The 13,982-nt window shown below is 31.5% G+C and overlaps 1 protein-coding gene across 1 annotated transcript; it reads right to left on the bottom strand.

The window, feature by feature from the left end:
* Positions 1 to 2,412: 2,412 nt before the first annotated feature.
* Positions 2,413 to 13,627, bottom strand: LOC150099599 (uncharacterized). The gene is made up of 6 exons (XM_090404255.1): positions 13,453 to 13,627; positions 13,163 to 13,218; positions 10,465 to 10,572; positions 7,607 to 7,642; positions 4,122 to 4,172; positions 2,413 to 2,629 (listed from the first exon to the last, which is right to left on the bottom strand). Exons 1-6 carry the CDS (start codon positions 13,598 to 13,600, stop codon positions 2,573 to 2,575), a joined length of 456 nt encoding a protein of 151 aa, XP_090260381.1. The 5' UTR covers positions 13,601 to 13,627; the 3' UTR covers positions 2,413 to 2,572.
* Positions 13,628 to 13,982: the final 355 nt, after the last annotated feature.

Genomic DNA, 13,982 nt, shown 5'->3' with positions numbered 1-13,982 from the left:
GAAATGAATTTATAACAAAAGTGACCAATTGTTTTTGTAAATCAATTTTTAAAGGTAGTTACCTTTCGTTCTCTTGCTTTGTCTATGTTCATTTTATCTTGAATGAAACATACTGGAATTCCTACTATATTCCACATTTCTCTACACGGGGTAAGTTGCTTATGCGTGTAATAATAATACTATAATACCATATCCCCACAAGTATAATATTATTCATGAGCAAACAAAAAGCCGTTCTGCAATTATAACTATACTTTTAATTCTAACAAAATGGAGTAGTGTATCGCAGAAGAAAGAGCAATAGGGATAAGGGCTTCATTTCAGCGATGTTCCTCTTCTTTTTCATCCCATAGTCCAAGAACGACCGTAGAGTATATATTAGAAAATATTTATCACAGAAATATATATATATTAAGTATACCAAGTAATTTTATAAACTTGGTTTTTTACTCCATCTGCCAAGTAAGCAAAACAGTTAAGTTTGCGCCTGAACGTAGTTCAAATCTAAAGGTAGTGCAACACTAGGGCAACTCGTAGTAAAGGTGGATAAAGTGCTGATCACTATTCTTAGTATTTCCCACAACGTAAAACACATCTCACTAGGAGATGTATACTGTTATACATTATGGGTGGGGGGTCACTATCCAGACCGGTTTCAACCTTTATATATATATATATATATATATATATATTATTCTGTGTATTCCAGAGCTGCTCTTTTCGAGTTACTGGAATAAGTCCTTCAAGAATTTGAATAGGTAGACCATTTGATTGCTGATATGACGTAGCCAAATAAGGTGCTTCAGTCAAATCTTAGTTAAGATGTTTTTTTGAGGATGTGCGAAAACACTCACTTCTTTAGTAATTCGTCGAAAGATGAATTTTCTTGAAAACTTTGTTTTAAGCTGTTTGATAAGAACACATGATGTTACCCAAGTTGTAGACAACATATGTAGCTAGTCATGTGATACGTTATAATTATTTTCTTGTTTTTTAACAACATTATTCTCTAAGCGTAATTCTACTTCATTTTGTAGACAGTGATTTATCTCGTGACATAATAACTTCTGCGGTTGATATAGAAATGAATAAAAAAATTGCAAGATATTCATTAATTGTGCGATCTCAGCGCTCACTAACGGCATAATGGTCGTTACAACGTAATTCACGTATACTATGCATTGCTGTGTTCTCTATCAATCACAAAAAGTTAAATTATACTATATGCTACGAAAATTACTTAAATACACACGACGTGCTCCAATTAATAGCATTTTTCTGTAAAGATCGTTCTACCTAATTTTTTTCACAACAACAATGGTCAGATTGAAATCATAACTGACATATTCTAATTTAGATCTTAACTATAAAATTTAATTAAATTTTATCCTGCCAGAGCAGAATTATTAATATAATTTCCAAACTTCTTTACCGAAATATTCTAATAAAAGTGATCCTGTTGGAACTAAAACTGAATAATACAAACTTCTTGTGCGTTTTACAAATTCACGTTTGTGCGTATTCCACTAAGTCAGAGAGTTATTGCAATATGAAAGTGTCGACATATTTGAATTGAAAACTGGAACGGTTCGACAAATTTTTGCAAAAGTCTCAAATATCAAATCAGAGAGTAAAAACACATATCGAGATTTTGAGATATTTTGCGTTTAGTTTAGCTTCCAGTAAAGTTCAGATCCTTTAGGCGACGATCTTTCCTGTTGTGAGAAATAAATTTGAATAAATTTATTGCTATACATAATCAGTGCTCAGTGATTGAGATTTACGAGATGAGTATTAATAAAATGCATATTTCTTTCATATGTACAATTCGATTACTCTACTTAATTTTGTGACTAAACTCTTAATAAGGTAAATATCTAAGATTCAAAAAGTGTATGACGTTACAAAGATCTTATTTTGAAAATGTAAATAATTGATTAAAGTTGGGGAAAAAAAAGCTATTGTATTTTTGGCAATATTCAGTATTTAATAATTGGATTTTCTTCCGTGATTGCACTATCGCATTTCTTTTCTATTTTATTTTTCGTTTGATGTATCTTTTTTTTTTTCATTTTTGTATACAATTTCTTGTTTCTTCTTTCTTGTCGAGCAGAATGTACATTTTCCAGTGTTTTGGATAGCACATACACGGTAATTGAACTTTTCATTAACATCAAAAATAAGTTGTGATTTGCACAACAATATATGATGTTTACAATAAAAAGTTGCTTCCCTATATTCAGAAAGTCAGCCGAGTAGACAGAATTTTACAGTTACCTCACGTAATGTTATAAACGCTTTACTTATCAAATGCAAAATGAAATCTATATAATGAAAATAATTAAATAATACAGAAGCATGTCTGTTAGAATAATTTCTGAAAAGTATCAAGCAATAAAAACAAAAGGCAGATAAGAATAATGATACAATGATTTTACAGTTTATTTTTACACACCAAAATGGAGATCATTATACAAAAATGATCATGAAGATATTACACGCACTACATGACTATATTTTTTGTTTTATAATTCCTTATTATTCAGCAAATGCTGCCTCAGACATTCTTTTTTCATTCTTCTTCACTTTCCTCTGACTCAGATTCATTAAAGATGTTGCCCATACATCTCTATAAAATAAATTTTAATTTTTTTAATGTGTAATTTTTATTTTTTATTTTTCGCAATATAAAGAATATCTAACTGAAACAGACAAGGTAATAAAATAATATTATCTAAGGAAATTGCACTATGAGTATTACAAAGAAGACTAATTCATATTACTGTAATTCTATTTAATTCTAATCTAAACAAAATTTTGTATTCAATATATATAAGAAATAGTAAGCTAAGTTACATAAAGAAAAATCTCTGAGTAAAAAAAATAATAACATAACAAGAATAAGAGAGGTATAAATTGCGAATTTATTTTACTTGTTTTATTATATTTTGCTTACAAATATAAAAAGATGTTTTATAATCTCTTAGTTGCAAACAGGAAGCATACGAAACTATTGTAGCCTTTAATAAACATTTTGATATCAATAGGCAGACGGTTTAATCCATAGTCGTTGCTAGCAGTTAAATTCATATCAAATGACAATTTGAAGAATTAGGGAAGACAGTACGCCAGACAGTCTGCCATATCCTACTCCTAAAGCTAAGTGGTATACTATTATCTGATCTAACGTAAGTTCTACTGAGATTTTCTGAGTGCTCTGATTATAATAAAACAAAATAAACAATACCTGATTACTGTGAATGAAAGGTCGGATAATACTACTAATAGTCGGATAAATTACGAAACAAGCTGCTAACTGTATGTGAAATTCTAACTGCACATTGCATTCTCATGACGATCGTTTAATATGGGTTTAAGAATAATTGTTATTCTGTATAACAAAGAATAAATTTTAACGAGCAGCTCATAATAAAAGTTTCAGGTAACAAATGTGACAAGTCTTACATTAATTTTACGAAATGATCGCTGTTACAAAACAGCACTAACAGTGAGATCCATCACTTTCGTTCCATCAGAATTAAAATAAGACTGAAGACTAACTGCACAGTGAAATTTTGTAACGGTTATTTAAATGCATAATAAAGTTATTCAAATTGATTAAAAAGCAGAAATAAAAAAATGTGTATTCAGTGCATAACATAATAAGACTAGATGAGGAAAATAAGAAGAAATGTCCAGTGAACGCTGAGTAATATATTCACTTTATTAATTCAGCGATTTTCCGATCATGCTTTAAAATCTGAAGCAAGTACGTTTTAGCACTCCAACTTATAAAAATTCGACGTAGACTACAACATAGAAACTGATTAATTTTCCCCAATAATTACAAATAACAAAGCATGCGTTTTTTTATATAATTAACAGTTTAATTGTTAATATTTTCTACGACTGCTACTATTAATAATAATAATAAGAAGAAGAAGAAGAAGAAGAAGAAGAAATTGCTAATTTAGAATATATATTTCATTCAGTTGTAAATAAAAATAATTGACATATTTTATTTGTATATTTCCATGTATAAATATGCTGCATATGGCACATATTGTTTGTTTTTGAAATATGCTCATTTAATGGTGGCAAAAAATAATGTGAATACTTACCATAAAATCAATTTGTGTATGCACCTGCAAATGAACTCTTTCTTCCGGAGTCTGGAATTGAAAGAATTTTATTTAATAAAATTAAATAGAATGAAATATGTTTATAATATTGAACATGCACGTCGATAAACTTGATGATTTACTCAAACAGAGATAGTAGATCATATATTCAAAACGCTGTTTAGGAAACTTGCACATACAATAGAAAACAGTGGTAGTTTAAGATATAGATTCTCACGGTAGGGCTTTGATCATATTGTTTATCAATCAATTTTCTAGTGATATTGCTCTTTTCGGTTTCTTGTCTGCACAGAATGCAAATATCATAATATCATTAAGTGTAGTGTCTTTATATATGGAGCAGCCAGCCCTTTAATTTATGTAGCTGTTTTGCTGGAATTCAGAGCTAGCTTTTCACGTGAAGCTAATACTTTTGAAATTTCCAGCAAGTTGAAATTTACGATTTCAAATTGTTATATATGTATATATATATATAACATATATATTTATATTTATATATATTATGAATTTAAGGCAGCTGGTTTTCTAAAACAAACTTAGAGTTTTTAAAGCAACATCTCCTTATTCTATATTATTATTATTATTATTATTATTATTATTATTATTATTATTATTATTATTATTACGTAACACCTTCAAGGAGTCCAAAGACTCATTGAGGGAGGGCATCTCCTCTATAACCCTCCGTCTCCACCACTCCACCGACCACAACTACCTTCATCATCTACACCAACGCCATCTACTGTCGACTATCACCACTAGTATTTTCACAACAATCACAAACATCCATGCCCATGGCGGGATTCGAACCGCAGCCTTTGGCTAGAGAGCGGATACGCTAACCACTTGGCCAACCAGACCTGCTAATTTTCTTTTTTCGCCGTTCTGCAGAAAAAATAATATAAAGTAAATTACCCCGTTGTCAATTACTGTACATAAACGATTATTTTGTTTATACATTTTTCATTTAGAATTTGACTACGTTGTAAGTGGTTTGGTATTGTTTTAAATTGAACTTCTGAAACTGTATCATTCTGAAAAGTTGTTGTCTAGAGCAATGGTTTTTAAGATGCACCTCACGGCCTGCCTAAACAAAATATCATATTTTACCAGATGTAGTTGGCATAACACACGCAACATCGATATTTTTCAGTGGAAAATACTTCCTACTTTGTGGCGTTTTAACGGAACTGACCAATGTCTCTTTCAGCAAGACAATGAACCGTGTCATAAGGCTACTGCTGCTTTAACTCCGTGGTTTGTGGGCATGAACCTCATCACACTTGACTGGGCTCCAGGGATCCCAGATCGCAATCCTATCGAAGATGTGTGAGATGATCTGGAGTGTCGGGTAAGGTCAAGGTACTTCAGCGCTACAAAAGTCCAGGATCTTATTATATGCTTACAGGACGAATGTTCCAAAATTGCCATTTGTCGCTACTTTACGATTGTGGAAAATATGCCCCGTAGGATTACTACTGTAATTGCAACTAAAGAAGGTCCTATATCTTATTAAGATGCGTGCTCTGGCTGTTTTTTCCTCATAGTTAGTGTCCGTTGACTTTTTTTCAAGCTGTGTATATATATTAATATCTTATCTCTCAGCCCACCAAGAAATTCAAGCTGCCCATTGATCGTGGAACACAACTTGAGAAACGCTCGTCTTAAACATTATTTTTTATATATTTAAAATCGTTCGGTGTTATCCAAGCCTTTCTTTTGAAAGCATGTCAGTTTTATTTGTTGCTATATATATATATATATATATATATATATATATATATATATATATATATATATATATATATATATATATATATATATATATATATATATATATATATATATATATATATATATATATATATATATATTGTACGGAGTGAGTTTAATGCCGATATATGTAGCATCTAGAGTACACGTCAAAAATGCCATCTTCTTCCTTTTTTTCATTTTTTTTATATAGGATATGCTTTTTATAATGGTGGTAATCCCCATAAAGGCAAATACGCCATCACCTTATTAACTTATTAAACCGATATATTATTATTGGATGATATGCACTTTTTTTTTTGTAAACTGTACATTATATTCTTGCTGTCTTGAGAATGGGACATCTCGATTTTCTGGAAGGGGAAAAAACCTTGTTACCTTACAATGAGACCAGGTAACCCACCTCCAGTTGAAATAATATTGAAATGGTTTTTCAAGGTCTGAGATATGAATCAAACGCCCCGTATTGGTTTGATATGCTAGTTTGCATATTATTATCATAGCATAGCATCGAAACTAGAATAGTATAAATGTGAATTAAAACTATGACCTTTAGGACAGAGTAAAAGTGGGGAAGAACACTCGGAGTAGTTACAGCAGGTGATCGCTGTCTTGTAATTTTTTTTTCTCTAAAAATAAGAAATTTAAAAAATCTAAGTAAAAAAAAATTAAAAAATTGGACAATCTAGATATAGGCTGAGATTAATTTAAATCTTTCCAGATGTGAAAATTCTGTGGATTTGCCGAGTAAAAATGGCTTCTATAATTAAACGTTTGCCATGAAAAGTCGAACGAAAAAAAAATTCTCCATGTAGATGCGGTAAACAACATCATACTTTCATCAAAATACAAAATTAAGTAGCTTCAGTTTAATTTCTAATTTCATATTGCATGATTTTACAGATTATTTCACATTGGATGGTCTATTGTTTAAAAACATTTACTTTATCGATATAAATTATTAACCTTTTCTAAGGTATGATATTTCCGGAATATTTTGAACGTCTGATCGATAATTTATTTTTTATTTTTATTTTTCTTGTCTGATACAAATATTTCTGGTGTGTTAAATACTCGCTTAGTAACATTTATCTTCCAAGAAAATCTCATATATTGTAATCATTTTGGGTACGTTGAAAATTTTCGACGAGCTTTTGTGAGATTTTATCACGTGAAACAGTTGCGATAAAAGATCAATAGAGTGGACTTAATAATCCTTTCTGCTTGCTTGTAATTGTGATAATTTGTAAACTTACTGAATGTTTATTGAATTCAAAGAGCCACTGATGATAATGATGATAATTCTACTTCTGGAACCACCTTCTACTGATGATATATTTCATCTGATCGAACCTTACCCTTTTATTGTGATCATCATTTCAAGTCGGTCCTGCGTTTCTGTAACCAGCTTTTTCATTACGCTTCTATATTTGGTAATACCCCACACTGATTACGTCTCCTCCAAAAGTCCACACAAAACATAATTTTCAGGCAGTATTAACCGTTCTTTCGTACTCATAACACTATGATAATTAACAGTCTTTAAGCTATCAAGTAATGCAGTTTTAGATAATACACTAGTGAAAGTATTATGCAATCAACTGTTGTTATCGATTTACACACATATTTTTATTATGAGCAAATTATTGATTACTAAACATTTCAAAAGTACAAAAAACTTGAATACTCACAAGAGATGCATATGTAATCATAATACAGTTGTTAACCTGAAAATAATTTAGAGGAAAAATGAATAATCAGAAAAAAATAAAAAGGCGAAAATACATTTATATTCATATACAATATTTGTCAATGAGAAAGGATTTCTTTAATGATCAAATATGCTTTTCTCCTTCACTACAATTCACATTTAAGCTAAATGGTTGGTCATTAAACAGCTTGAAAGATATTTTCGTGTGTGCCATAAGCTTCGGATGCTTATTTTACGATGACATCAAGAATCTACAATCATTTTCGAACGATAGGTATTTATTAACAATATTTGGTTACACAACATGGCTGTGTAAGATTAGATTTGTAATCCGACTATTTCACATGCTTACGTAATAAAAGTTGGATGACGACAAAGTGTAGAGAATTACGCAAGATCCTAGCAATAACAGCTCATAATATAGAATTTTGGTAGGGGTTAGTAATGCATTAGCACTTAATGGATTTCAGTTTTATTTTATTTTATTTATTTAATTATAATTTTTTTTTCATTAGTCTGTACTTGAAATTCAATGCTGGGATGATAAAATTTGTACAAACTATTTTCCTCCGTTTTCATTTAAATTGACCAACCCCGTAGGGTCAAATTTATAAACTGTTATGCATCTATGCTATTAATTACGCCCCAGGCTTGTTGAGTTCCATGCATTTGATGTTCAAGGATTTAAAATTTATGAGACTGTTTCAGCTTAAAGTAGATTAACCAAATTGGATGGAATGTTTCGAAATAAAAAATAACAATAACTGTCACCATATTTTCAAGTATACCAACTCTTATGAAAACGATATTTCACAATGGAATACCCTTGCCTTCAGAAACATTGTGTTTATGAGAAACTTTACCATTCACATTAATTACGAAATATACAAAATTGCAGGTTTATATTTCATTTATTCACAATACTTTTTTAACTTTTCGAATTTTAATATTTTAACAAAACCTCTTTGCTTTAATTAAAGTGAAAAAAAAATGCGGAATATTCTGTGAGGAATAAAGCTATTAGTATTATGGATATCAGAATCACAACATAATAAATTTTAAATTGTTTATTAGTTGGAAATCGAATCGCATTTTCCTATCATAGTATTCGTGATGCCCAAAAGCACATTATTAAATGTTTTGTTTACTATTAGTTGGATTTTGAGGAAATGACAATTCAGTGCCCATACTATAAAACTATATTCCGAACCCAAACAACTTGCGCGTACTGAAATTTCAAATGCGAATACTGTTTTGAAAGTTCAAGAAATATAGAGCAGGGAATACGAAAGACGGTATTGTGCCATTGGGTTAGGCTTTTTCTCTTTCTAGTGGAAATTACAAACAATATTTATAAACAGCATTATAGAAAACATAACGGAAAGCATCATGCAAATATTAGAAGACAACTATATCTCAGAAAAACCTTAACTTAGAAAAAAAACTAAACTAAAAAATAAAAAAATAATAATAATAATAATAAAACTGTCAATAGTATAAATCTCCTGATTCATGCTGAATGCCCATCTTGTTCCAATTGTGTTCTACTGGAAAATTTAAATCAAACCATTCCATTCTATATTACATTTTATATCATTGGTAGGCATTAGGACTGGTATCGGAACTTTTTGCACACTACCGAGTATACATCATAGTCTTCAAAACAAGTTGCTTTTTTCTAAGCAACTTGTTTCCGATTCACGAGTCAGCAGGTTTTTTATAAGAGAAACTTTTATTTATTTTTTTTTCATATAGTAAACTCAAGAAAATCAATAGTAGATTTCACGCTGTTTTCAGACAATCTTATTAGGTTTACGGACCAGATCAAAATGGCGGCGGTTGTCTGCCATACTCTCCTACCACATTCCAATTAAAATCAGGAATAATCTTGGGATAGTTATTCTGTGAAAAGCTATGGTTAGAGGCTAGCTGCCAATTAGTCTTCAAAAGTTAGTAAGGGCTAAATCGCCTACTTTATACACTTTGGAAGTATGCGATGCCGCTTATATGCACTTTTATATCCAGAAGCTAATACCAAATTAGAAAGGGAGATGAGAAGAATTGTAGCGAAATCTTGGTAGTGAGACATTGGGGTTAATTACCAGAAGTTTCAGGTGTCTAAGGGGTACATATTATTAATACCAGAGTGGCTAACAACTGAACACTTTTGGATTCTATGGATGAGCAACTTCACGTACGCCAAATATCATCCTTGGAGATCAAGAACAGAGATTACAATGAGCTACGGGAATCAAGAGTGGGCAGTAGAGAAGTGTTATATATCTGGTAAAGGCGCTATTGGAGAATGTATCAATTGATAAATGAAGTTTGGTGGCGTATGAGTAAAAGTTTCGAACTATTTCTTCTGAATTTGGGTATTTGATTGTGGTGCCTGGAACGATAAATGCTAACAGATGTGCAATGCTTCCTATACACCAGAATCATAGCACAAGCACTATTGTGATGATATCTAACAACTTTAATGCATCGAGCAGGATCTTAATCTAAATCCTAGAGAACACCTTTCTTGGGAGAACTAGAATCTCCGATATGGGCTGAGCTTATTCCTTCAACAGTGCTTTTTTGGGTGGGGATTGGGCTGAATGAATAATGGTAGACTACTCTTATTCATTATTGTAATCTAGTAGAGAATATATCACAAGATGGAGAATGTACTATGGGAAAAAATAGAGACCTCATGATATTGAAGATGTGTGTGCCAGGGCCTAAGATGCCTGTTAGTTACATGCTTTCTGATACTTATTTCAATACGTACTACAGCAATTGGTTAAGGGCGTTTGATTATTTTGTATAACTGACGTATATTATTGAACTTACCTGGCGGTATGTCGAATCTTGGGCACATATGCCCTTTACAAATGCCAATAGCTTATTTTCTTCTTGATGGTAATATTGTTCTATGCATGATTCCATAACTTCTCTAACCTAAAAAGAAATATAAGAACTAAAATTAAGTTCGCTTTTGTACGTTTTTATCTAACCATACAAATATGGAACTAATTGGAGCAGATTTAAATATAATCATTAAGAGCGGGGTGTATGCATTGATTTGCCCTGCATTCGTCATCTACTTTGCGATTCATCTTTCGTATTTATAAGAAAATGGGGTAGACAAAGAAGAAAAATTACTCACTTTGGTGCTGACTAACTGTTAGAGATAAAATTAGCCTGTAAGTGCCTGTGTGAAGTGTAAACCAGGGCTTTACTAGAAACAGTATACCAAGTTGAATCCTCATGATATATTTCCATATATAGAATGCATCATTATTGCCTAGAAAAAGTTCTGTTTCAACATAAACTTAATGTATTAGCTAATCAAACCCCAATTTCGCATGCAGAGTTGAGGTTGTTCTTATTATCAGTAATTACGATTACAGACATAGTGTGAAGCAATGTATTATTTTTAGTTTGACTTTCACATCTAGCATCCTGGCATATATTCGTCACGTACATAGCCACTTCAGTCCCCAGAAATTATTTTATTGTTTTTCATTCTAAACAGTGTTTCTCTCCTGATCCTCTGTAAAGCTGAAATCCCACGATCTTAGAATATTATTCTCATATTCGGGATTTTGAATCTAAATCGTTTCGTAGAATGTCTAACAGGAGGGAAAGCGACAGTAGAAGGGGGGAGCACTTAGAGTGCGGGGTCATTCAGAGGAGAAAAAATCGGACAGTTAATAACCCCGCACGCTCAGTGGCCTTCTCCTGTCGCTTTCCCATAGATGAATTCTTTTAATTTCATTAACTCATGTACGGATACGATGCTTGTCAACACCCATATACCGCTAAGCTCCAAACTTACCAAAAGAATCACCATATATCAACACACACACACATATATATATATATATATATATTTGAAAAAAATATTGATTTAATGACTATAAGACCGAGATAACATATAAAGATTTTAATGATAAATACTACTAGTATCGGCATATAGCAGCCTTCTTCAGGTATTTATAAAGGAAAAGAATACTAATAAACATTGAATTATCTAAACAAACTGGAAATTAGAGGTACAAATTGCCTCACATAATCGATACATAAAAACGTTGTATTTTTTCAAGTTGTTCCAACTGGCGTGCCATTGTTTGTTACAATTGTGCGTGCAGGTTCACGTGAACGCCAATATTGAATAACTGTAGCGTGGCTATCTGGGATGTTATAACTTAAATTGTTCTTTAAGTGGACCGGGTTCAGTAGGATTTCCCTTGATTCTACGATTTTCCTTTCAAACTCATCATCACAGCGAAAGATATTTTCTGATCTATTCCAGCAGACAGAGTGGCTTCGTTGGTCATCATTAGGATTATTTGAAAAAAGAACATGACTGGATAACGCAGTTGCATGAGATCTTTTGTAAGAGATGTCTCTCTTATGCTCTTCTATTCGTTGTTCAATAGATTTGTTAGTTTGACCAAAGTATGGGATATTGCAATCGCACCACAATTTATATACTCCAGGGTACTTAAGGTTGTGATGAGTAGGTTTTGGATGGCTGATTAGAGAACGGATTTTTGGAAGTGTGGTGAAGAAGGTCCTGATATTATATTTTTTAAGTTTATTAGTATTCTTTTCCTTTATAAATACCTGAAGAAGGCTGCTATATGCCGAAACTAGTAGTATTTATCATTAAAATCTTTATATGTTATCTCGGTCTTATAGTCATTAAATCTATATTTTTTTCAAATATAGATTTAATCACTATATATATTTATATATATATATATATATATATTATCTGTCTGTTTGCTTACTTGGGAAAAAGGATTAAAACCAAGTTTATAAAATTGCTATGTATCTTTAACGTATAGTATACCCAAGGTAAAAAACTTTCTATAATATGATTTTATTAGTTAATAATAAAAATCTTTTATCTGCTTCCACCATATCTCGAAGGATCACAGGGCACAAACTGCCGAGGGTCCATTATGTCTCCTTTTCTCCATAAGTTTAAACTTTGATGTAGCAAGGTTTCTCTTTCATGCCTATTGTATGGCAGGAAGCTCTCTGTGCTAATCTGATTCCTACTTACTACGTTGGAATGAGGGCCACTGTGTCGGGTTATTATAAAGTAGGTCATTGTAAACAGTCCTACAACACTTCTGATAATCCATTGTAAGACGTGTAGGATTTGAGTGTAAAATATCTGTGAGTCTGAAACAATATATTTCAGCCCAATTATGAAACATTTCTTTCTTGATACTTTTATGAAGTGTACCTATGATCATTACATTTTTATATCTTTCCCTGTATCTCTCTCAGACTCACTCCATTTCGAGAATATATTAACTTCTGACTGTTACAGATATTCTCACTCTGTACATCAGATCTGTTATCCTATATTGTGAAATAATAATTCGCTAGCGAATACACTCAATACGTCATTTAGTTGGATGTAGACAGAATGAATCATACGTCTTAAATAATAATAAAGAATTCAAATGAAATTTCACAACATTAAATTAATGAAAATAAAACAATTGAAATGATACAAATTTATGCGTACCTTCCCATTCAATAACATGTAGCAGTCGGCAGCATTCAACTGAATCTCTTCACTTCCTAAAAAGAATATCGCCAAAAATATCGGTGGTGAAATCATTATGAGCTAATGTTTATTTATATAAGATCAGTTATGGATTTCAATCGATTAAATAAACTTAAAAAAATAAACTATACGAACTGATCATTAAAGCGTATGCAATTTAAGTTTATATACAAACTAAAAGATGTATCAACAAAGTTTGGTTTAAATAATTAAAACAAGGCAGTTTTCAAATTATACTAAATGCTTACCGCACATGGGGTTGGCATTTTCACTATGATCAGCTGCTGTAGATTTTTCTAATTCTTCGCTCTCATCAGTGGTTACTGCTCTCACAGAGAAAATGGTTATCACCAAAACAAATAAACATAACTTAGACTCCATCTTACTCTTTAACATTTGGATATCAGTCGTGTAAGAGAATGCAGTTAGTGCTTTATAATCGAGCAGCAAATCCGGGGGAAATTCGTTTTTATCTCATGATGAAAAGGACTTCCTGCATAAAAAAGTGCATATATATCCTGTTACGTATTATCAATCAGCAGATATATTTGCCTTAACAGGACATCAGCCTCGCTCGCATGAACTCTTGTACAGTCATAAAAAATGCCTGTCACATGTTTCACTTATAGTCTTTTGGTTTATATTTGGTTCTGTATTGTTCATAAGAACCTCATGGAGATGAATACATTTTTATCAATCTATCAACCTTTATTATTTATGCTATGTACATTATATACGTAAGAACACACACACACACACACACACACACACACACACA

The sequence above is a fragment of the Typopeltis vanoorti genome, chromosome 14 (genome assembly GCF_054136105.1).
Source record: "Typopeltis vanoorti isolate ZY-2024b chromosome 14, IOZ_Tvanoo_1.0, whole genome shotgun sequence".
Lineage (NCBI taxonomy): Eukaryota > Metazoa > Arthropoda > Arachnida > Uropygi > Thelyphonidae > Typopeltis > Typopeltis vanoorti.
This window is presented reverse-complemented; position numbering and strand designations above follow the sequence as displayed.

Excerpts from the sequence above, each read along its gene's own strand:
- LOC150099599 (XM_090404255.1), bottom strand. The coding sequence starts at position 13,600 with ATGTTAAAGAGTAAGATGGAGTCTAAGTTATGTTTATTTGTTTTGGTG. Across the intron at positions 13,219-13,452 it reads AAATGCCAACCCCATGTGCG|GAAGTGAAGAGATTCAGTTG; the intron begins GTAAGCATTTAG and ends TATTCTTTTTAG. Across the intron at positions 4,173-7,606 it reads TGATTACATATGCATCTCTT|ACTCCGGAAGAAAGAGTTCA; the intron begins GTGAGTATTCAA and ends TTTCAATTCCAG.